Source organism: Notechis scutatus, chromosome 4 (assembly GCF_049901735.1).
Source record: "Notechis scutatus isolate UNSWTSFEM ecotype Mainland chromosome 4, rNotScu1.2, whole genome shotgun sequence".
Classification (NCBI taxonomy): Eukaryota; Metazoa; Chordata; class Lepidosauria; order Squamata; family Elapidae; genus Notechis; species Notechis scutatus.
The window spans coordinates 78898626-78924220 of NC_142012.1; the positions used below are offsets into that span (position 1 = coordinate 78898626).

Below are 25595 nucleotides of genomic sequence, written 5' to 3' on the forward strand. Positions count from 1 at the left end.
CAAACATGGCCATGTGGTTCCAATAAATATGCAACTGATGTCTCAGTCGAAGCTGATCAAGGATAGCCCTGACCATTGCTTCCATCTAGGAGCAGCCATGCAGTCAGGGAGAAACCCAAGTCACAGTGGTTTCATAGGCAGCTCCACTCTATCAGGAGACAGTCCAGGAAGTACAGTAACAGAAGAGAATAACAGCGTTAGAAAGGACCTTGTAGGTCATCTAGTCCAACCCCCTGCCCAAGCAGGAGACCCTACACCATTTCTGACAGATGGCAGTCCAGTCTCTTCTTGAAAGCTTCCAGTGATGAAGCTCCCACAACCTCCGAAGCAACTTCTGTTCCATGGGTTGATAGCTCTCACTGTTATGAAATTTCTCCTTATTTCTAGGTTGAATCTCTCCTTGGTCAGTTTCCATCCATTGTTCCTTGTCTGGCCTTCAGGTCCTTTGGAAAATAGCTTGACCGCCTCGTCTCTGTGGCAGCCCCTCAAATAATGGAACACTGCTATCATTTCACCCCTGGTCCTTCTCTTCATTAGTCTAGAGTCTAGACATATCTAGATCGTGCAACTGTTCTTCATATGAATGATATCTAATGATCAAAAAGCTATTCCATATAATTTTGGACTCAGTGTTACCTGTTTTATCCTATGCTGTGTCTCCCAAGGTACAGTCATGTGTGGTTATGTGCGGCCCATGGTAACTATACACAATTGGGGATTGATTGATTGATTCATTCATTTATATATTTATGTATTTCTTACTTACTTACTATACTTACTTATTTAAAGAGCTGTGGTGGTACAGTGGTTAGAATGCAGTATTGCAGGCTGATTCTGCTCACTGCCAGGAGTTTGATCCTGACCTGCTCAAGGTTAACTCAGCTTTTCATCCTTCTGAGGTCGGTAAAGCGAGGACCCAGATTGTTGGGGACAATAGGCTGACTCTGGAAACAGCTTAGAGAGGGCTGTGAAAGCACTATGAAGTGGTATAAAGTCCAAGGGATATTGCTAAGTACTTATGCCACCCATCTCAATGTTATAGCTGCTCTGGGCAACATAATAAAAAGATTTTAAAAAAATACAAAACAATTAAAGTTAAGAGGATTCAAGAAGAAGCTACAATCCTAAAGAATGAGTAACATGGTGGTGGTGGTGGTGTGTGTGTGTGTGTGTGTGTTCTCTCTACCTCATCAGCCAATTTAAAAAGAGTGACAAAATAAAAATAAAACCATTCTTAACTTAAGGGCTTTTCAAGACACTTCGCAGTTCTGTTAGTTTTTCAGCCCAGACTATTTCCCACACTTTTAAATACCATTGATTGGAAGAAAAGATGTTCTTTAGTTTTTCCAATATTTTGCTGTAGTAAATCTGACAGCTAACAACAAAAATTGAATTAAGACTCATTCTATATGTCCTGGGGACAAAAAAAAACGGACAATAGGTTCTCCATCAATAATTCACCGCACCCTGGCAGCAAATATATAACAATAAATTAGATAATGATCAACTCTGTAATCCTATAAAAGTCCTTTATCTTCCTATACTTTGATGGTATGTCTTTGCAGGCTTAAAACTGGGGAAATCAAGGAATAAAAGAAAAGGAGATATCAAGAACCAACAATTGTTTTTTTTTAATTTTCTCAAAACACCTAAAACATGTTCTTAATATAGAATTGTGATCATAGGGCTACAGTTCTTAATGGGGCTGCCTAACAGCTGGAGGATCTTACTTATAGAATCAAGAAATATTCTTTGTAGGTCCCAAATGTGCTTTTTTCAAGAGGCAACTGGACTTTCTTCTTTTTTTCTTTTGAAGATGTTTCGCTTCTCATCTAAGAAGCTTCTTCAGCTCTGACTGCATCATGGAGAATGGAAGGATTTATATTCCTTGCAGACAGCTGGTCATTTGCATCGTTTGAGAGAGTCATTGAGGCTGCTTGGAGGTTTATCTGTGTCCTCAGGGTCACCTGAATAATGCAAATGGTTACTGTAGTCTGCAATTTTTTCCTCTGGAAATCCCTTCCTACTGCCACACCGTTTAAAGGCTGTTCATCCCAAATTGTATAGTCTGTATCCTGTCAGAGCAGAAGAAGCTTCTTGGATGAGAAGCGAAACATCTTCAAAAGAAAAAACAAGGAATTCCAGTTGCCTCCTGAAAAAGCACCTTTGGGACAACCATGACCTGGAGGACTGAGAATCTCTACAGACTTTTAGCTTTACAATTTGGGATGAACATCTATCTATCTATCTATCTATCTATCTATCTATCTATCTATCTATCTATCTATCTATCTATCTATAAATCATCTCTCTCTCTCTCTCTCTCTCTCTCTCTCTCTCTCTCTCTATCTATATATATATATATATATATATATATATATATATATATATATATATATATATATATATATATATATATATATATTCTATAAAATATTGTTGAAGGGAGTCCTCTATACGGTATATAATTGGGTCTCTTTTACATCTGAATCTAACCTATTGCATTTTCACCACAATACACTTGCAATTTCCGAAGATGATATCTTGATGTGCCAAAAAAAAAAAAAAAAGGAAAAAAAAGAAAAAAGGAGCAATTTTTGGTATACTTTTATCTATCTATCTATCTATCTATCTATCTATCTATCTATCTATCTATCTATCATCTATCTATCTATCATCTATCTATTTATTTGATTTGATTTGATTTGATTTGATTTGATTTGTCAATCGCTTACAAGATACAGGTATAAGAATAATACCCAGAGAGAAACTTTGGGAAATGAACCCAGTTACTCTAGATTACATTTGTAATAAATTGCTAAATGAAACATAGTTTTAAAATCCTTTGCCCACTGTTGAAAAGAAGTAACTTTTAATTTTTGTTTGCATCTCCCTACTCTTCTCTCTCTCTTTGTATCAGTCATCAAGTTCCATTCATGGTCATTTTTCTAACACACCTGAAACCTCCAGTGTGATTGTCAAAACTGTCCACAGTGCGAGCTGTCAATCCTTTTGGTATCCAAATATTGTGGCAAATAGTCAAGCATATAATTCTTCTTTACAACTGGTGTTTGGAAAATGAGTATAGGCGCTGTGTCATTTGTTGCTGAAAATGGGCCGTTTGGGTTAGGCAGTATTCCCTGTGTGTGTGTGTGTGTGTGTGTGTATTTGTGTGTGTTCAGCCAGTTGTAATTTTTGCAAAATAGTTTCAGCGTGGAATTAACTAGCATTTATAACCGCAGACTCTGTGGAGAGGTAATGAGACTCTTGTATTATTATTATTTTTTGGACAGGGAATTATATACAGAAAAGCATTAAGAGGGCCTGTGAACAACTGCTTTTCTTAACATAGAGAATAAAGCTAAATTGTCCCTTCACTCCAGTATCCTTTTTAAAAGTTCTTGGATTTTGATCTGTCAGTGGTATTCTGCTGAAAAGGCAGAGTTTCCTTCCAGTCATTTTAAGAAAAGCTATCATCAAACTGTCAACAGCCCAAAATTGAGATTAAAACTACTAGAGAGAAATCTTTGCTATTATCAGGGTTTCAACTAAGAGCCTTTGAGCAGGCAGAAAATATTTGAAATGTCTCAAATGGACCGGCTTAGTTTCTTTTGATCCATCGGAGTAACCTAGAGGAGAGGTGAATAGGTCATTTTTTTAAAAAAGTGACAAAAGCTTAAACACACTACCTAGGTTTGCAGACAAGTCAAAATACAGCGTAGGGAAAACACCTGTGGTTTGCATACTGTTGTAGATTGCTTGGACACATCAGAGAAGTTTTCTTGGAGATGAGTGTCTTCCATTCTTCACCTTGCATGCTAAACTTTGACATATGCTACAAATGTCCTGGTCAGTTTCCTTCATTAGTTCTATTCTTGAGATCTCCATTCCTGTTCTGAATATTGGGATAGGCAGGTTTTTATTTCTTTTAATCTCAGGGTTTAGGGCAGGGGTCAGCAACTGGCGGCTCTGGAGCTGCATGTGGCTTGTTCATCCCTCTGCTGCAGTTCCCTATCGCTGGTCAGTTCCACAATTGATAGGGCTTTCAGTTAGGATAGGTAGAGGAAAAAGGACTTTTAAGAGTAGAGAACTTGATATGGAAGGTTGAACATGAGGAAGGACCAACATTGAATGCCTTGCCTTAGGACAATAAGCTTGCTCTCTGTCACAGAGAAGAGAAAATTAACCTATTTGCCAAAGCATCTGAGGGCAAGTCGAGAAGTAATGGGTGGAAGAGCATCAACAAGAGATCCAACCTAGAACTAAGAAGGAATTTCATGACAATGAGAACAGATGAATCAGTGGAATAGCTTACTCTGGAAATTGTGGATGATCCATCACTGGAGGTTTTTAAGAAGTAACTGAACAGCTGCTTGTGTGGAATGGTATAGACTCTCCTATTTTAGCAGGGAGCTGGATTAGAAGACTTCAACATCCATCCATCCATCCATCCATCCATCAGAATAGAATTGGAAGGGACCTTGGAGGTTTTCTAGTCCAACCCCTTCCTCAAGCAGGAGACCCTATACCATTTCAGATAGTGGGTTGTCCAGTCTTTTGTTAAAAACCTCCAGTGATGGAGCACCGATGTGGGAATAACTCTGACTCCAGTATTGAGTAATGATTAATCTAAGACCTTATACATACATGTCTGCCTAAAGGTCACCTAGATAAAACAAGGAAATTAAAAGTAAACACCAGAAACAATCAAGCAGCTCAGACAATTGTAAATAATTCTTTGTTTTATGTTTAATTATTGTAATCCACAATGTGAATGCTTACTATGTGTAAAATTCTCAATAAAAAGGGAGCACTAGAAATTGCTCTAGACTCCCATCCTGAGTTCACTCGCTTGTGTCTCATCCTTTCCATGGGAGTCCACCACACACCTACAACTTCTGAAGGCAAGCCGTTCTACTGGTTAATTGTCTCCTAACTGTTAGGCATTTTTTTTCTTTAATTCCAGGTTGCTTCTCTCCTTGATTACCGTGTTTCTCCAACAATACGCCCCCCCTCCAATAGGAAGACCCAGCATGTTTTCTAGGCATAAAATGAAATTAAGCCCCTCCCCCCAAATTTAGGCCTAGTTTAAAACATGCGAAATTGCGGGGGGAGGTGGGGGGAACTTGCCATTAGGAGTGCCCCGCAGGCAGCTATGCCTTACCATCAGCCGCTCCTAACAGCCAATCATGGTGGAGCACAGAGAGCTCCCTTACCCCTCCCTTACCTGGGTCAGCAGGCAGGCGGTGTCGGTGGGGATGTCCAGCAGCATTTCAGCCGCTTCTCAGGCCTCCATAGCTTCCACGTTTCCCACCGGTGCTGGCGCCTCTCTTGCAAGTGCCGTCTCCAACAACAGTGTCTGAGTCACTCCCACTTTTCCCCCATCCCCGTAACAACAGGAAAAAAAAAGATTTGGAGGTACCTGGGAGCACCGTGTGCTGCGTTTTGGTTTAATCCCGAGCGGCTGAGTGGGCGTGAGAAGAGCCGAGTGAGCATCTCTGCTGCTGCTACCCTTGGTGCTCCAGCCTCGGGCTCTGCAAGTTTGCAAAAGTCCCAGTGCGCAGCCCGTTCCTGCATTCCAAGAGCCCAGGCCGAGCTGTCCCTCTCTCGCCAGCGCCGTCTCCAATAACAGCGGCAGCAGCGGCGGAAACCATGGAAGCTTTTCAGCCACTTCTCGGGTGGGGGAGCCGCCTCTGTAACTTCCACGGTTCCCGCTGCTGCTGCCGCTGTTATTGGGGACGGCGCTGGTGAGAGAGGGACAGCTGCAGCTTGGCCTGAGCGCTTGAATGCAGGAACGGGCTGTGCACTGGGACTTTTACAAACTTGCAGAGCCCAAGGCTGGAGCACCAAGGGTAGCAGCAGCAGAGATGCTTGCTCGGCTCTTCTCACGCCCACCCAGCCGCTCGGGATTAAACCAAAATGCAGCGCGCGGCACTCCCAGGTACCTCAAAATGTTTTTTTTTCCTCTTGTTAAGGTGATGGGGGAAAAGCGGGAGTGACTCAGATGCTGTTGTTGGAGATGGCACTGGTATGCGGGGGGGATTAATTCACCCCTGAAAAGACGTCCTAGCCATTTTTTCGGGGCTCAAAAAAAAAAAAAAAAAAAGGCCCAGCCTTATTTTGTGAAAACACAGTAGTTACATCTGTTGCTTTTTGTCCTGCCTTCTGGTGCTTTGAAAAATAAGTTGACCCCCTCTTCTTTGTGGCAGCTTCTCAAATACTGGAATGCTGCTATCATACACCTCTAGTCCTTCTTTTCTCTAGATTGGCCATGCCCAGTTCCTGCAACCATTTTTCATATGTGTTGGTCTCCAGGCCTTTAACCATCCTAGTTGCTCTTCTTTGCACTTTTTCCAAAATCCCTCCCTCCCTCCCTCTCTTTCTCTTTTGTAATGTGGTGACCAAAACTGGAAGGAGCAAGCTCTGTTCACCACCTTGAGTTATTTGTAAAAATAATAAAGATGTGATACAAGGAAACCGCATTGGTTGATCGACATACATGTAATTCATCTTAAGCATTTTTGAGTAAACTAACAAATTGTTGCAATGGAACAGTGACTGCATTTTTAAAAACACATTTTATTTTCACCGTAAGAGCGCATTTAATGATCAATACATGTAATTATCTTCCTGCCACTGATTCCTTGTGTTCATTGCTTGATATTCACCTTTGATTTCTAGCAAAAACATTGCTTATAGCAGTTGGCCTAATATTAAAACATATTTTACAGGAATATATACCAAATGTTATTTACCAGGAAATAACCATCTTTAACTTTAAAAATGTGCCTCAGTAATAACTAGATATTGCCAACCTAAATGTTGTTAGTAAATGCAATTTGATTTGAAAAACTTTGTCACCCTGGGCACAATAATTTGATCCAAGGTGTGCTTAAAACTGTAATCTAGACCAAGTGTTCTTAGAAAGGTTATTTTAGTGTTCTGATGTTTGCTAAGCCATTACGTAAGTTCTGTGAATTTTCTATGTTTATGCAACTTTTGTTACAATCACATATTTTATCTATTTTTTAAAAAAAATACAAAGGAATGAATCATTTATGTTTTATTTTACTTAATAGACCTATGTACATTATATTTGGGAACATTTAGTTAGGCTAGACTGAGTGGTCCAAGGTGCTTCCCATAAAAAGTGAAACTAACTGCACTCCAGTTTACAATAATAATTGTAAATGGATGATAATTGCCAAAAATTGTGCGCTTGGTTGCATGCGCATGACAGCATCCAGAAGGCAATGCACGCCCCCCCCCCACGCCCCCTATGCATGCGCAGGCAATCCCCACCCACCCATCCCCCGCCACCCCCTTACCTGCACTGTGCCTCACAGCTGATTTTCAGCCAGTTTGAGGCCTTTTTCGGCCTCCCAGAGGTTTGAGGAAAGCTTCTGAAGGCTTTTCAGGCCAAAAACTAGGCCCATTTCATCACTTCCGATATTTCTGGAAAAACAGGAAGTGATGAAATGGGCCTAGTTTTCGGCCTGCAAAGCCTGCAGAAGCCTTCCTCAAACCACTGGAAGGCCGATTTTCAGCCGAAAATCAGCTGTGAGGCATGCACGTGCACAGTGAGGTAAGTTTGCCTGCAGCTTGCGTGCCGGCACAAATGGCTCTGCGTGCCATCGGTTCGCCATCATGGGCTTAACTGAATGCAGCTAAGGCTTGACTTACGATCACAGTGGAGCCTAAAATGTATGTTGCTTAAGCAAGATAGTGATTAAGTGAGTTTCCCCCCCCCCTTTTATGACCTTTTCTTGTCACGGTTGTTAAGTGAATCACTGCAGATGTTAAATTAGTAAACACAGTTGTTAATGAATCGGACTTCCCCATTGACTTTGCTGAAATGGTCAAAACTATGAAAAATGGTCATAAGTCACTTTTTTCAGTGATAGTAGAATTCCAGTATTTGAAGGGCTGCCAGAAAGAAGAATAGGAGGTCAGCCTATTTTCCAAAGCACCTGAAGGCAGGACAAGAACTTAAATGAACCTTTTCCTTCCTGACAGAATAGCAGAGTTGGAAGGGACCTTGTAGGTCATCTAGTCCAACCCCCCTACCCCCACCCAAGCAGGAGACCCTACACCATTTCTGATGGATGGCAGTCCAGTCTCTTCTTGAAAGCTTCCAGTGGTGAAGCTCCCACAACTTCCGAAGGAAACTTCTGTTCCATGGTTTCATTGAAGCAATGGATGGACACTAATCAAGGAGAGAAGCAACCTGGAATTAAGGAGAAATGTTCTGACAGTGAGAACAATTAACTAGTGGAATAACTTATCTCCAGAAGTTGTAGGTGCTCCATCATAAGAAGAGACTGGACAGCCATTTGTCAAGAATGGTATAAGGTCTGCTGGAGCAGGGGGTTAAACTAGAAGACGTTTAAGGTCCCTTCCAGCTCTATTCTGATTGATTCAGTCTGATTGATGTTGTAATTTCAAGCCATCATTAAAAGAAACTGTTGTAAGTCAAGGAGTATCTGTACACACTTTAATATTAATTACTCAAGTTTTATTGTTGCAGGATTCCATGGAAGATATTTCTACCTCCGCTCAGACGTCCTATACACCTCTGCCTTCTGGAACAAGGAATCTCACCCACCACAGAGGTAAACAGAAATTCAGCCATGCTGATGCAAAACCATATTGTTGTGAATTAACTATAAAGGGTAAGTGTTTTTATTTGATTGTTAGACTTCGTTCCAACTCTGTCCAGTCAGTCGGCTGCCTGAGGATGATGTACCACCTCTAAGAATGGTCTATTTGGCCAAGTTAGAATTTTGTTATTTTAAAACAGCTCCAACAGACCTCTACTGGCAACAAATGCATCTATTAGATTCTTTATTTCAGCAAAGGAACAATTGCTGGTAGTATTTCTGAACAGGTATGTGTCACTGGTGAGCTCAAGAAATTTAAAAAACATTGCAACATTATTTCTTTTGCAGTTTCTGTTTGCATTAATCTCAGTACTTTTCCTTTCAAGTCTTTTTACAAATCAGTAATACAAAAAGTGTGAGAAAAGGATAGGCTTCCTCCCTCCCTCCCTCCCTCCCTTTCTCCCTCCTTCCTTCCCTCCCTCCCTTGTTTTCCCTTCCTTCCTTCCTTCCTTCCCTCCCTTTTTTCCTTCCTCCCTCCCTCCCTCCCTTCCTTCCTTTCTCCCTTTCCTTCCTCCCTCCCTCCCTCCCTCCCATCCTTTCTTTCTCCCTCCTTCCTTACCTCCCTCCCTTGTTTTTTCCTTCCTTCCTTCCTCCTCCCTCCCTTCCTTCCTTTCTCCCTCCTTCCTTACCTCCCTCCCTTGTTTTACCTTCCTTCCTTCCTTCCTTCCTCCTTCCTTCTTCCTCCCTTCCTTCCTTTCTCCCCCCTTCCTTCCCTCCCTCCCTTGTTTTACCTTCCTTCCTTCCTTCCTTCCTTCCTTCCTTCCTTCCTTCCTTCCTTCCCTCCTTCCTTCCTTCCCTCCTCCCTTGTTTTCTTTCCTTCCTTCTTCCTTCCTTCCTTCCTTCCTTCCTTCCTTCCTTCCTTCCTTCCTTCCTTCCTTCCTTCCTCCCTTCCTCCCTCTCCTCCCTCCCTCCCTCCCTTCCTTTCTCCCTCCTTCCTTCCCTCTCTCCCTTGTTTTACCTTCCTTCCTTCCTTCCTTCCTTCCTTCCTTTCTTCCCTCCCTCCTTCCTTCCTTCCTTCCTTCCTTCCTTCCTTCCTTCCTCCTCCCTCCCTCCCTCTTAAAAATGGCATATCAATGTAAGAATTCCTTGTTAAGACTATGGAAAAATTCCCATTGTAGTACAGGGAATATTGCAAACACATTATGTTTTTAAAAGGTGAAAGTTAGTGTTTTCTGTTACTCTACCGCAGAAACGAATGGCAGTGAACATGATTTGCTGATACAGAGAGATTCTCTTTTGTTTATTTTTTCAATGGAAATTGTACAGATGGTAGCAAATGCACCAGCCAAAGAAAGAACTCCATGCTTTATAAGCAGATGCACAGGAAACACAAATGATCCCTTTGGATTTTAGGTTATCTTACGATCTCCGATGATCTAGGAGAAGATCCTGAAAGTTCTGGAAAACAGTCTGGGACTTGAACATAAAGTTCCAGAGAATTAAGCAGTTCCAAGTGTCCTTGCTAAAATGATTCATAGTGATCTCTGACCTGTGTTTTGGAAATATATTTATGATAGTTAGCATATTGTTCTTCTCCAAGTATTTATTTTTCTCCCATAATAAAGCTCTCAGCGCCTGTGAAAATGTGCTGGAAACTGGGCAGTTTAAATTTTGAATGGAAAGAAAGTTATGGATGAGCCATGAGTAAAATGGCTAGGGTGATTCTGGTCATCAAAGTAGGCTTAAGAAGAAACGTAAAATTTAGATCAGATCTGAGAATATAATAATGGTTTCGTTGGTGCCTGGTGTTCTCTAAGTTTTATTATTTTCTTGCAAACATTTCTTTACCAAATTAGGTAATATCATCAGTATTAGAAGGGAGTGGGGTTTGCTCTTATTTTTATATGCTAGTGGCTTGCCCTGTTACTATTGGTGAGACTGCCTAGACAGTTCCTTGTACGCTGTTGTTTGCTGTTAGCTTGTTTGTCTCCTTGATTGGGGTATGGTTTAATTGTTGATTGTTGGTCTAGTGTTAATTTTGGGGTTAATCTCTACTCATCTGGGTGTTGATTGCAGGTAAGGAAGTGTTTTGGTCTTTTTTTCCCCTTTCCTTTCGGGCTTTTTGATTGTCTCTTCTGAGTGAAGATAGTGTGTAGATAGTGTTTAATCTAATTCACACTGAGAAAGCTGGAGCTCTCAATCTTTTAGAAGGAGGGGAATGTAGATATGCTCTTATTTAGGTGAAAAGAGGACTAGGGGAGACAGGGTAGCAGTCTTCCAATATCTCAGGGGCTTCCACAAAGAAGAGAGGGGCAAGCTATTCTCCAAGGCACCTGAGAGCAGCACTAGGTGGAAACTAATCAAGGAGAGAATCAACCTAGAACTAAGGAGAAATTTCCCGAGTGAAAACAATTAATCAATGGAACAGCTTGTTTCCAGGAGTTGTAAATGCTCCAGCACTGGAAGTTATTAAGACTGGATTGGAAAGCCATTTGTCTGAAGTGGTGCAGGGTTTTCTGCCTAAGCAGAGGGTTGGACTAGAAGACCTCCAAGGTCCCTTCCAACTCTGTCATTCTCTCTATATTATTGGTGTACCGCTACAAGAATATTCATAGAAATTAAATTAGGGCGCGACGGCACCTTAAAATATCTGATAAAATCGCTGAACTGGAATAAAAATAATAAAAGTTTGATGATGGTATTGGTGGGGTTCCTTTCAATTTTTATCTTTACAACATGTGTTAGTTTTAGTATGCATCATAATCTGATCAAGCACCAATGAGTTGGTTCTGGGTTGCTATTTTTTTTCCCCCATTTGAGCCCTAAGGAAAGTCAATTCACATCTGTTTTTGCTCCTTCCCCGAAGATTCAGAGCCGTGTAAACAAGCCCCTTTGGAGACAAAAGAAAGGCAGTGGTCATTTTCCTCTAGCTTTGGATTGCAAAGATTTCCCAGAAAACCGCCATTATTTACATACGTAATCGCTGGGTTCATTCTTTTATGCGAGATGCAGATCATTCGGGGAATAAAAAAACCTCAAGGGTGGAATTCCAAGATGGCATGTTTATGTATTTCATCCTTTCCTCAGTACACCCTTGACTCCAATTAAGATTGCTTTAGCTCAGAAAACGTCCTTTGCTTCTTTTATGGAAAACTGGAGGGGTGACCTATAGTCTTCAAGAGGGAGATTCCAGACTCCAGTCGCCACACCTGGAAAGCATCCTTTCATTATGCTTTCTCTGAAAGTAAATAACTTATGAACAGTCAATTGAGCCTTGGATAATGTTCTCCCTCTCTCATTGACTCGAAGAGTGTTTAACTTGACTTCAGACTTTTTAAGCTCTCTCTCTCCAAGAAATCTGGGATTGGACATCATCACATCTGGCATTCTGCCCCGGCATTTTAGTTTTGAGATGTACAAAATATTATTTTCTCCTTTGAAATGAAACACACGTTTGAGCCGAATCCATCCTTCTGGATGCTGAATGACTTAAAATCTCAAACTTAGTCTTATTATTTAAACACACAAACACACACACACACACACACACACACACACATACACACACACTGGACAAATCTAAAATAGAAAACCAATTCTTTAGATAGATAGATAGATAGATAGATAGATAGATAGATAGATAGATAGATAGATAGATAGATAGATAGACAGAGATAGATGGTTGATAGATGATAGGTAGATAGATAGATAGATGATGGATAGATAGATAGATAGATAGATAGATAGATAGATAGATAGATAGATAGATAGATAGATAGAGATAGATGGTTGATAGATGATAGGTAGGTAGATAGATAGATGATGGATAGATAGATTGATAGATGATGGATAGATAGATAGATAGATAGATAGATAGATAGATAGATAGAGATAGATGGTTGATAGATGATAGGTAGGTAGATAGATAGATGATGGATAGATAAATTGATAGATGATAGATAGATAGATAGATAGATAGATAGATAGATACGGATAACTAGTACATACGTCATGTCTCCAGGGCGTGCTGGAGCCGTGACACCATGCGTTGTACCATATCAGGCTATGCTATCAAGGGGGGAAAGTGCTGTTAATCACCCAACCTGGGGTTTCGACTGTTTGACGGAGATAATGAGCCTTGCTGACGTCACACGCTGAGCTGTTACAGCCTGTGGGCGGTTGTAGACAAAGTGATTAAGAAGCTGCCTGTTGAACTAACGATCTCGAGAGGGGTGGAGGGTCACTTCATAGGTGTAAATACAATGAGGGAATATGATATTTGTACAAATATGGTAAATAGGGGTGGATAATTAATAGATAAAAGTACGGTTCATAGGGTATTACATGGTGATTGGATGTGATGCAGTAATGCTCACCGGATGGTGGATAAACTCATTAAGTTGTTAACCGGTGTATAAATACAGCTCTGGCTGCGAGGTGCACCAGAACTGACTTTAATTCCTTTTGGTTACTCGTTGTTACCTGAATCCGGAGCATTGTATGGACAAATAAAGTTTCATTTGATCATTACCTTGAGACCTTTGTTTCCCTTCCTGTCTGAAACAGCTGAGACATAGATAAGTAGGTAGATAGATAATAGATAGAGATGATAAATATAGCTAGCTAGCTAGCTAGCTAGCTAGACAGACAGACAGACAGATGATAGAGATAGATAAAGATAATAGATGATAGATAGATAGAGATAGATAGATATGATGCATGCATGGATGGGTGGGTGGATGGATGATTGGATGACAGACAGACAGATATCCAAACTCACCCCACTACCTTGCAACACTTAGTTTAAAAAACATGCTAATCGAACATGGAAACGGAAATGGAGCCAAAGAGTTCCGCTTCCCAGAAGGGAATTATTTTTCACGTGCTATCCATCCATGACAAATAGATTTGCAGTCTTTGTTATTGATACAGTTGCTGGATTCCTTTCTAGTTTACTGCAGAGGCTTCATCTATTTGCGATTGCAATGGATAGCTCAGAATGTCCCCGTATAATTTACATAGCCACTTATCATGATTAGTCAGAATTTGTCATTTCCTTAATGCAAATGGTGCTTTATCCTTACCAGCTGATCTTCTCCAGTTTCTACATGAAGCTCTCTGTATTGTTAGATATCGACACAAAAAAATGACATATGATTTTGTTTTTTGTTTTGTTTTTTAAAGTAGGCCATGTTGTTAAGATGAAAAATCATGAAATATATTTAATCAAAGTCCAGAAATAGTAAGCATTAACCCATTTATGATGGCAGCAAAAAAAAATAAAAAAATGAATGAGGTAGGCTGGAGGAGAGTGAGGGTGAGACTTGACTGGCCTGAAGTCACCCAGTCAAACTGTTGGGGCTTCCTGTTTTCTTCTCTATCAATTTCTCTCTATCAATGAAGGAGAATCTTTGTAGCTCAGGATTGAAAGGACTGGCCCTTGGTGCTCTCTGAACTCGGTGGTTTTCTTGCAGATGTTTCCTTACCCAAACTAGGCAATATCATCAGTGTTAGCTAGTCTAGCACAGATGATATTATCTAGTTTGGGCAATATAAATAGCACTTAGTCTTATATACCACTTTATGGTACTTCACAGCCCTATCTAAGTGGTTAACAGAGTCAGCCTCTTGCCCCCAACAATCTGAGTCCTCATTTTACCCACCTCAGAAGGATGGAAGTCTGACTTTTAGGTGGAAGGAAGGGAGGGAGGGAGGGAGGGAGGGAGGAAAGGAAAGGAAGTCAATAGCAATAGCCCTTAGACTTATATACTGCTTCACAGTATTTTTTACAGCCCTCTCTAAGAGGTTTATAGAATCAGCCTCTTGCCCCCAACAATCTGGGTCCTTGTTTTACCGACCTTGGAAGGATGGAAGGCTGAGTCAATAGCAATAGCACTTAGACTTATATACCGCTTCACGGTGCTTTTACAGCCCTCTCTAAGTGGTTTACAGAGTCAGCCTCTTGCCCTCAACAATCTGGGTCCTCATTTTACCAACCTCTGAAGGATGGAAGGCTGAGTCAACCTTGAGCCTGGTGAGGTTCGAACTGCCAAATTGCAGGCAGCCAGCAGGCGGCAGAAGTAGCCTGCAGGACTGTACTCTAACCACTGCGCCAATGCGGCTCATGTAAATGTAATGAAAGAAAACAAGAAAACCACCTAACTCAGAGAGCACCAAGGACCCCTCAATTCTTCTCAATAAAGTCTGAAACTCTTTGGGTATCAGAAAGTCTTCATCTGTTTTTACTCCCTATCCTGGAGCAGATAGCTAACTAGAATCTAGCTATGAAATGGTACATGGAAAAAGAATGGATATATTTCATACAATGTCTCAAATGGATTCTTGTCTGGACACTTTTTATATATCGATGACTATGTTGTCTCCTCAGCTCGACCATTCTTCTCCTGATGATCTCAGCACATAGCACAAACTTTGCTGAACCCAGTTTTCTCGTTTGACTGTAGCAATCTTTTTTTTAAAAAAAATAAAATAAAGTTCTTAACACCTCCAGGAGTCTTGTTTGACCAGGATCTCTTTATTTATTACGATTTCCTACAGTTCTAAAAAAAATAAAATAAGTAAGTACAGTATCACAATGGCAAGAAACTCAGGATGCACCAAAAAGAACAGGTCTCTGCCCAAAATTAAAATGACCTTGTTGTTCCAGCCATGGCTGTTATTCAGATGAATAAAAACTAACAATCATTAATTCTGATTGTGTGTGGGGGTGTGTTATGTGCATGCAAGGGACGGAAGCAGGTGTACATATCAATAAATTTCAATGGATGGTAAAAGTCTGTAGCCAAACAGCTTCATCATCTGCCTTTCAAAGCTTGCGAGACAGGCCATTTTTCATGATTTCACCATTTTGGCGAAACAAGCCCTTTTCAATTAAACAAACCCTTTGATTCCAGATGTGTGTTTATTTGCTGAAACCAGGCCAGGGAAAAAAAAAATCAAAGGTCTGGTTCATCTCAAAGAGGAGGATTTTTGAAAAATGAAACAAGGAAGAAAACACCTTCTTGCACCAGAGAGCTTGAAGAAAACAAACAAACCCACAGATGATAATTTCAGGTTTGGCAGGAAGACTCTTGGGCCAAGGATGTGCAGGAATCAGGGGTGGGCTGCGACTGGTTCGCATCGGTTCGAGTGAACCGGATGTTAATTTTACATCTGCTTTGGCGAACTAGTAGTTGCAATGACTGGCTGGCCCCGCCCACCACATCCCTCCCATCCCAGGGGTCTCCATGCAGCCTGTTTTGGCTCAGGGAGAGGAAAAATGGGCCTCCCGGAGGCTTCCAGACCCCAGGGAGGCTGTTTTTGCTGTCCCAGAGGCTCAAGGAAAGCCTCCGGAGCCCGGGGAGGGTGAACCCCCCCCACTTTGGTGCAGGAGGCCGACTAGGCCATGCCCACCATGGCCACACCCATCCAGCAACCAGGCAGAGAGCCAATTGCTAAATTTTTTTGGAGCCCACCTCTGCCAAGAATGGAGGTGAGGTTTGTCTGCCTGCCTATATTGAGTTGATTCTTTCTTTTTCTTGTCTACAAATGTTGCCCCATGAAGCTTGAAAGCTGCCTACGAGGATCAATTTTGTGTGCAAATAATCATGTGCATTGATGCGGTAACGAAAAACACATTTCTTGCACAACTGGCAATAAGGGTATCTTTTTAACATGTCTTTTTGGAAGACTAGAGGTTGGTTCTTCAGTGTCTGCCAATTTTGAGAAAGCACAGTGGACCTTTGGTCTTCCCACCCACAGGAGAATGTCATGGGTGAACCTGCAAAAACAATCAAAAATCACTCACTGAGCCTGCATTTTGCAGCTTGTGAGAAACAAAATGCACTGTGGAGCAATTTTAGTCATTCCATGCCACTAAGCAAAACAGACACTTCCCATCACATCACTGAACACAAGTGAATAATATGCTGAAATATCAGCATATTATTCATTTAGAGAGACAGATAGAAGACAAGCTCAGGATCCAAAAAGATCTTGACAGGCTTGAACAATGAGCCCTATCCAAAAACAGGAAATTTAATGTGGAGAGAGAAAAGCAAGGTTTTATACCTGGGCAGGAAAAACCAAAGGTACAAGTACAGATGAGGTGAAACCTGGCTCAAAAAGAGTAATTGTGAGAGGGACCTTGGAGTCCTAGTGGACGATGACTGAAACAGGAGTCAGCAGTGTGCAATGGCAGCCAAAAAAGCTAATATATTTAAGATCATGTGAAGTAATTAGTACAGCTTTATGAAGTTTTAATAAGACCACACCCAGAATACTGTATCCAGTTTTGGTCACCACACTATAAAAAAAAGACATTGAGACTCTAGAAAAAGTACAGAGAAGAGCAACCAAGATGATGAGGGGACTGGAGGCTGAAACATACGATGAACGGTTGCAGGAACTGGGCATGGCTAGTCTAGTAAAGAGAAGGACCAGGGGAGGCATGATAGCAGTCTTCCAATATTTGAGGGGCTGCCAAAGAGAGGAGGGGGTCAAACTATTTTCCAAGGCTCCTGAAGGCCAGACAAGGAATAATGGATGGAAACTGAAAAAGGAGAGATTCAACCTGGAAGTAAGATATTTTCTGACCATGAGAACAATCAACCGATGGAACAGAAGTTGCCCTCTGAAGTTGTGGGAGCTTCATCATTTGAGACTTTCAAGTAGAGACTGGACTGCCATCTGTCAGATATGCTGTAGGGTCTCCTGCTTGGGCAGGGGGGTTGGACTAGATGACCTGCAAGGTCCCTTCCAACTCTGTTAATCTGTTAAATGAAAAAAAAAATGCTTAGGTGTAAGGGTGGGGATTGTGAGAGGGACACAATTTCCAGGCTCTCTGTAACCGTTCTAATGTGTGGCTGTGCAGATTTGACTGACAAGGTTTTAAGCATGATTTGGAAATTAAATAAGGAAAGCAATGTTGAATTTGCAGAGCAGGGAAATTGCAGCCAAGGAATGTACCTCTAATTTAGGGTAAAGAGCAATAATGAGAGCCCATAAAAATAAATAGCCATGATGTTAAATAGACTGCAGATCATTGGCACCTCGTGATGTTGCTTAGATTGTATGCCAGAAATATGGCAATAAGCAATTGCAGGTGTTAACAAGGGAATTTCTGAAATGTAAAATTTCATTTGTTTTGGACAGTTTGGGTGTGGCTATGGGTGTCTCAAAGGCAGAAGTTATAGAGGAAACTACTGTTGCACATTTTGTTTTAATCACAGGAAGAACCAGCAACTAGGTCTAGATTTTATTTACAAATTTAGCTTAGCATGAAAAGTTACATGTAAACCTACGGTAGCACTGTATACTTCTAAAAACCTATTGAAAGCAGAGATGTAGGGAAGTTCAACAGATTTAAGCTGGTCCAATCTAGATGGTTTGCTGAAGCAACTTGTGATCCTGCATCTTGATCAGGGGTGGGATTTTAGCGGTTCGGCCCAGTTCGGGTGAACCAGTAGCTCCGAAGATCAGCTGGGAGTGAATCAGTTCGCTCCTAAGATCAAGGTATTTCTTTTTTTCCCCACCGATCAGCTGTTTTCCAAACATCAGCTGTGCCATGTAATTTAGATTAGTTAGAAAGCAGGAAATCATCGAATTTCTTGCTCTCTAGCTAATCTAAATTGTGTAGCACAGCTGATCCCTCCCCTCGCTGTTGTACTGCTTCACCCAGGAGGCTTCCCTGAGGCCCAGGAGGCAATTTTTTTTATTTTTATTTTTTTGCCTACTAGGCCTCCGGGAAGCCTCCTGGGACCAAAAACGAGGTGCTGGGGGCTGTGCAGCACCTCCCACTCCTTTTTTGCTCCCAGGAGGCTTCCCTGAGGCCTAGTAGGCAAACAAAAACTCACGCCCACCCAGCCACATGACCACCAGGCCACGCTCACCTGGCCATGTCCAACTAGCCATGCCAACAGAACCGGTAGTTTAAAATTTTGCCTATCCTACCCCTGATCGAAATCATTTCAAATCTTCTGCTGTAACCTTCGAAAGGCAGCCCATCCCAAACAAGGAGGGACTTTTCTAAATTCCATGCGGTGTCGCTGTGGCACACAGGAGACAAAAATTAGGAACGGAGGGCAGGAAAAAAAATTAAGGGGTGGAAGATCATTAGAGAGAAATCCAACTAGAAATAAGGAGACACTTCCTAACAGTGAGGATAATTAACCAGTGGAACAGCTTTGCCTCCAGAAGTTGTAGGTGCTTCATCACTGGAAGTTTTTAAGAAGAGACTGGACAGACATTAGTCTGAAATAGTATAGGTTCTCCTGCTTGAGCAGGAGGTTGGACTACAAGACCTCCAAGGTCCCTTCCAACCTATTTATGTTCTAATTTTGAATCGGTCATCAGACACACAGGATCATCGTGTAGGAAAGACACTGATTCTTTCCGTAACTTGAAAAGAGCAGGAGCATTTTGACTATGGATATGCTACAAACATCGTAACTGTGAAAAATGGCCATAAGTCACTTTCAGGGCCATTCAATGGTCACCAAAGCAACTGTTGTAAGTCAAGGACTACCTGTATTATGGTGGCTTTAGAAATCAGGTTCTGTGCTAGTGAACTTTGGAGATCAAGAGGGAAGTGTCGGCTTCTCTGATCCCCTGACACAAATGTTGCCCTGGGCAGGGGTCTCCAACCGTGGCAACTTGAAGACTTGTGGACTTCAACTCCCAGAGTTCCTCAGCCAGAAGAGGAATGTAAGTCTACTGAATCTCTACGATGTGGAATGCTAGCTCAAACTTTCCTTGATTGCAGTGTTTGGTCAGGCAGAAATTCAACTATTTACTCACACTTTTTTTTACAGATATCTGAGATGGATTTTGTGCCTGGACTGCTTAGAAATGGCATCGCATGAGCTAGCAAGGCAAGCATAAAATATGTAACTTAAAGACAACCATAGATGAAGTTTAGAATATTAGTGGGGGGATTTTTAAAATCCTGATCCTTCTTGTAATATTAGAGGGCTTCTCTCTGTCTGACACTCTGGTTAATTGAAATAAGCAGTTATTTCAAATAGGTTATTCTATCCAACAACATGAAATTTAAGGTGGAGAAAAGCCAGGTTTTACACCTAGGCAGGAAAAACTGAAGGTACAACTCAGTGGTGGGATTCAATTTTTTTTACTACCGGTTCTGTGGGTGTGGCTTGGTGGGCATGGCAGGGGAAGGATACTGCAAAATCTCCATTCCCTCCTCACTCCTGGGGGAAGGTCACTGCAAAATCGCATTCCCTCCCCACCCCACTAACCTGCTTTCCAGCTCCATTCTCCTGTGCAGGGCAACAAAAGAAGACCCAGCCAATCAGCTGGGACTTGGGAGGCAGAGAATAGATGGTGGCAGGGCCAGTTAGAGGTGGGATTGGCCGGTTCTCCAAACAACTCAAAATTTCTTTTACGGGTTCTCAAGAACTGGTCAGAATCTGCTGAATACCACCTCTGGTATAAGAACAGGTTAGGCAACATCCTGCTCAAAAACAGTAACTGTGAGAAGGACCTTGGAGTCCTAGTGGACGATCACTTAAACGGGAGCCAGCCATGTGCCACAGTAGACAAAACAACCAATACAATCCTTGGTTGTATAAACAGAGGCATAGAATCAAAATCACCTGAAGTATTTGTGCCACTTTATAAATCCTTAGTAAAACCACAAGCGGAATATTGCATCCAGTTTTGGTCATCACGTTACAAAAAAGATGTTGAAACTTTGGAAAAAGTACAAAGAATAACAACTAAGATGATGAAAGGCCCATTGACAAAAACATATGAAGAACAGTTCCAGGAAATTTCTACACTTTTTCCAAAGTCTCAACACCTTTTATGTATACACACATTACAAAAAAAGATGTTGAGACTTTGGAAAAAGTGTTGCAGGAATTTCCTGGAGCTGTTCTGCATGTATGGGTGGATGTGGGTGTGAGTGGGTGGACACAAACACACACACACACAGACACACACACACACGATCATCATTAATAGGAACCAGTGGCCAAACATCAGTGGTGGGTTTCCAATTCTTTTCCTACTGGTACTATGTGCTTTGCACTGCGTGCACGCCGCAAGGCTCCAATAATAGCCAATTTCAACACTGCTGAGCTGTCTGAACTATTTTTTAGCAGTTAATATAGGAGAGGTAATGGCAGGGGCTGGTTAGTGGGGCCAGTCAGAGGTGGTATTTGCCAGATCTCCAAACTGTTCAAAATTTTAGCTGCCAGAGACTTCCGGTTTGTGCTTCTTCGGCGACAGACCGAAACCTCGTCTCTCTGAGGCTTCATTCCGTGCTCGCCGCTGGAGTGCCCCGAGCTGGCTGGTTTTGGGGCTAAGCCACCCCATAGAGGTGGTGAAGAGGGGGGAGACTGCCTGCAGGGTTGAGGAGAGCCGCATCTCTCCTTCGCAGCTGGCCATTACTCCCTTTCCCGAAGGCGGTTGTAGCGGTGGTCAGAAATGGCCACCACAAAGAACTCGACCAGAAAAGAATGTGCAGGAGGAAGATAAGAAGAGAAAATTTTGGTTGACCGGGTCAAACAGCAAAAGCAAGAAATAAGGTACCCTGGAATTTAAACTTAACAACATTATTCCCAAAGAAGATTTTGAAGCTGCGAAGGAGAGAGAGAAGGGAAAGGATTAGGTTTTTTTTTCTTCCCTTCCTTATACTGATAGCTCAGAGACTTAAGCAAGAAATTGAAAAAAAATCCACTTTGACATTATTAGGCATCTAAGCTGAGAATAAAAGTCAAAGGGATAATAACGATTTCTGGACATTTAAAAGTTTTTAAAAGGAGGAAAGGAGAGAAAAAAAGAATAAAAGGGCAGGATCTGGAAAAATGGAGGAGACTGCCTGGAATTAAGGAATGGAACTGTAATTAAAAGGAACTTACAGTGAAATTTTAACAAGATTCCTCAAAGATACATTTTAATTGAAACTTGGTAACAAAATAATAGAACCCCAGGAAGAGAAAGTGGAAAAAAGAAGCAAGTAGAAACAGCCTTGGATTATTTGGATTATTTGGTGATTTTTGGTTTTTGCATCTAGATGACTAAAATTAACTGGGTGGTTGTTTAAAAGTTTTTAAAATGGTAACACTCTTAGAAGAACTGAAAACGGAACTTAAAAATGGAAAGAAGATGCACAAGAAAGGAGAAGTTCTTTTGGCTTCGTGTTTCAATTCTTAGAAATGGAGATCTGGAACTATGAGAAGCAACAAGAAATGCTTGCAGAACAAGAAGATTGGGACAAAGAAGACGCCATCTTTAATGATCAAATAATTTTAAGTGGGGGGGGAGAAAAGGGGGGGAAAAACAACCAAAAAGAAGAACAATTTGAAAGATAAGTATAATATTAGAAAGCAACAGAAGAGGGGATTACAGATGAGAGAGTTAGAAGTAGAGAGATGAGGGGGTAAAAAGGGGAGGGAGAAGAAGAGGGGGAAGAAGGCAAGGAAAAGAAGTTTTACAACAGAAACAAGAAATGGAGAAACAGAGAAAAGATATAAGGATTGTAACCATAAGCTTGTTTAGAGATAATGGGTGAAAATTTAATTACAAAAGGGATTCTGCAAAGGTACATAAGATAGCATTGTTATATTACAAATAGAAATAATTTTAGAAAATATGGTGATGGATAAAATATTTACTGTAATGTAGTGGGATGTTTGTTAATAAATAAATGAATTAAAATGATTGAGAGAATTAAAAGGGAACATTTTTAATTATTAGTAATGATTTATAAAAATATAAATGAGAAATATGGGGGGAGAATTAACTATGGAAAGTTTATAAGTGTTCCCAAGGAAGTATGATATTTAATTGAAAAGAAATGTTAAAGATGTTAAGATTTTAATGCATATTAATGATAGAGTTGAATTGAAATGGAATGTGTGTTTTATTTACATATATATATATATAATTTTTTCTTTTTAAGAAGATAGTCTCTATTTTAAGAATGTACCAAGCAGAACTCGATTTGAAGTTATGTACTATATTGAATGCTATAATCTTAAAGGTATACATTGAAGCTTCAATTAGAGTTTGAATGGATAAAATTAAAGGATATAAAGGTGTCATACTCTAATTGGTAACTACAGGGAAAAATTTGCTTAATAAGAAAAGATAATGTGAAACTGAAACAGGACAGACAAAAGTATAAATATAATGATTTGAATTGAGATGAGATAATTAAAATAAAATTGAGAAAATTAAAAGAGGGGAAAAACTATGCAGAAAATATAAAATGGTAATAAGATATGGAATAGAATATAAAAATGAGCATGAAATTGAGTTTTGTGTCTGTATGAAGAAGTGATAACCTGAGACCATACTATTTTCAAAAAAGATGTTTTATTTGTATTTTGTTTTTGTGAAAACCCAAATAAAATTTTCAAAAAAAAAAAAAAAAAATTAGCTGCCGGTATGACAGAACCAGTCCAAACCGGGTGAATACCACCTCTGTCAAACATCCAAATTTTTATCACGTGACCATGGGGATACTGCAAAGGTCATAAGTGTTATCGTGTCACATTTTTCAGTGCCTTTGTAACTTTGAACAGTCACTAAGTGAACTGTTGTAAGTCGAGGACTTATCTGTAGACAGTTACAATTTGAGTAAACCTCTCATCCCTCCTACAAGCTAACTCTGGAATTGAAGATAGAAGCTGCAGGCACCTTACATAGGGAAGGGTAAAATCCAGATCTTTAGCATTCAGTTGTCAATCAAAGTTGATCCCCTCTTTCCTGTAACCTCCTAAGAAGCAATCTTCAATTCATTTCCACTTCTTCCTCAACGGGTTAAGGGGATTCACAGTAAACCCTTGTCATTTCTGACTCTGGTAAACAAATTACACACTGCCCTTAATTTATCTTTGGGTGCTGTACTAAGCTGAGCCAAGAGTTAGTAGAAGCCTGAACACATTTTTCATGTATAGGAAGTTTTGTCTAACTTTGGCAAATATCCACAAATGAAATGTAGAATGCTGTAGGTTCTAATGGTGTGCTTTAAGTTACCAAGAATATCTGTGTTCTCAGATAAAAGGGAAATTTATCCTTCTCAGCTGATGCATAAATATAATCTATTTATTTACAAAGTCTGTGCTCAGGATGATTTCTTTCTTTCTTTCTTTCTTTCTTTCTTTCTTTCTTTCTTTCTTTCTTTCTTTCTTTCTTTCTTTCTGTCTGTCTGTCTGTCTGTCTGTCTGTCTGTCTGCCTTTCTCTATTTCTATCTCCTCCCTCCCTCCCTCCCTCCCTTCCCATACTTGGAAAGTATGACAAATTATGAATTGCTATTTCAATTAAATCCTGATTAATAGAAAGAGAGTAGGTTGAAATGAAAAATGAGCAATGTACAGAATCCAGATGAACGATACAGTCATCAGCAAGTATCATTCGCAAAGAAAATGTCAGATTAGAATCTTGTTGTCTTGTTGCATAAACCATGATGGTGTGTTCATAGTTGTCTTGTTGCATAAACCATGATGATGTGTTCATAGTTGTGTTTCTGAAGATTTCCATGAGTTGGGTCCAACTATCTAGGTTTCTTAAAAGCCAACCAGGCATTCTCACCTCTGAAACATCAAAATACTTGAGTGACAAAGCTGATGTTTTTCTTTACTCACTATTGACTAGTAGGTCAATCTTAATTTTGAAGCACCTTCAGATCTACAACAGTCTGATACTATTGTTCTGTGCTCTTTAGGAGCAACTGAAAGACTTCTTTCCCCCAAAATATTTACAGAGTGGGACACATGCTTACAGGGCCCCAGCTGCTGATGAAGGAAATGTGCTTATATTTGCCAAGAGTTAGAATTAAGCATGTCATTTGATAAATAGGAGCACATTTTTCAAAATCCTTTTGTGTGTCTGAAGAGGAGAATAGAAGCCAAGGCTCTTTGGAAGTTTTATGTTACTAAAATCCAGCCGAAACTGAATTTGGAGCAAGATCTTGGAGACAAATGGTAGAGGGCAAAAGGCCAGAAACAGATGCATTAATAATCCCTGTAAAGCAGTGGTAGCCAACTAATTTGAGATATAAAAGGAAACCATGAGTTTAAACTTTCCTGTATTTTGAAGATGCACAGTTCCATTGATAAGTGCAGGAAATATTAAACCACCCCATTAATGCCCAAGGAAAACAATAAAATATCTACAGATCTTATTTCAGGGATTTTTTTATTTTATTTTTTTGCTTTCTAAATGGAATCCATTATCGGATGTGGATGATTGTAAAGACTTACTATATGTTTTAAGGTTCCTTTTATGCTTTTTTTAAATACATTTCCCATTATAATCAAGTTGTGTGAAGTTGGGAACATGTCATCTATCTCGGGCCAATTAATGCAGATGAAAATGAATGCAGACTTTGTAATTTCCCAGGAAGCATCCTTAAATGCTGGAAGCAGAGTTTGGATCGGAGGACTGTTTTTGTGGATTGGTGTTGAAATAAGTTTCATCTTTGATTTTTTTTTTTTTTAAAGCCCTAAAGGTTTGCATCTGACACATTCCATGTAACGCTAGGTTTACAACTGGAAAGAAATTTGTATTCAAGCAAACTGATCCTTCTCTAATATTGGTTAAAGAAAGAAACACTTCACCAGTTCACATGCAAGAGATTGAAACAATCTCTGCCATAGGAACCTTGGAAGATAAATTGAATTCTAAAGGGGTAAAGCAATCCTGTGACTGAAATTTATGTAACCTTGTCCTATCCTCTTTCCATACCTCTTGATTAAAAAAAGTTTATAGTGATCGTGCCCACTCACTAAGAGTAAGAAAAGAACTCCTACTTTACCTTCTACTGCCATCTGAAATCAAGCACTGGACCATTGTGAAACCTAGAGTACTGCATCCAGTTTTGGCCACCGCACTATTAAAAAGATGTTAAGACTCTAGAAAAAGTGCAGAGAAGACCAACCATTAGGGGACTGTAGACTAAAACATATGATGAACAGTTGCAGGAACTGGGCATGGCTTGTCTAGTGAAGAGAAGAACCAGGGGAGAC

At 40.5% G+C, this 25595-nt stretch overlaps 1 protein-coding gene across 3 annotated transcripts in view; it reads left to right on the forward strand.

Annotated features, from left to right (window-relative positions):
• The window catches only part of LRMDA (leucine rich melanocyte differentiation associated), an 853545-nt gene that overhangs the window by 716661 nt on the left and 111289 nt on the right, over positions 1–25595 (forward strand). For 2 of the 3 annotated variants that reach the window (XM_087963895.1, XM_087963897.1), the window contains one exon: positions 8528–8612. The exons of the other annotated variant lie outside the window; for it this stretch is intronic. In XM_087963895.1, coding sequence (XP_087820021.1) covers positions 8528–8612 — 85 coding nt within the window. The remainder of the gene's footprint in view (positions 1–8527; positions 8613–25595) is intronic. 3 annotated transcript variants of the gene reach the window in all.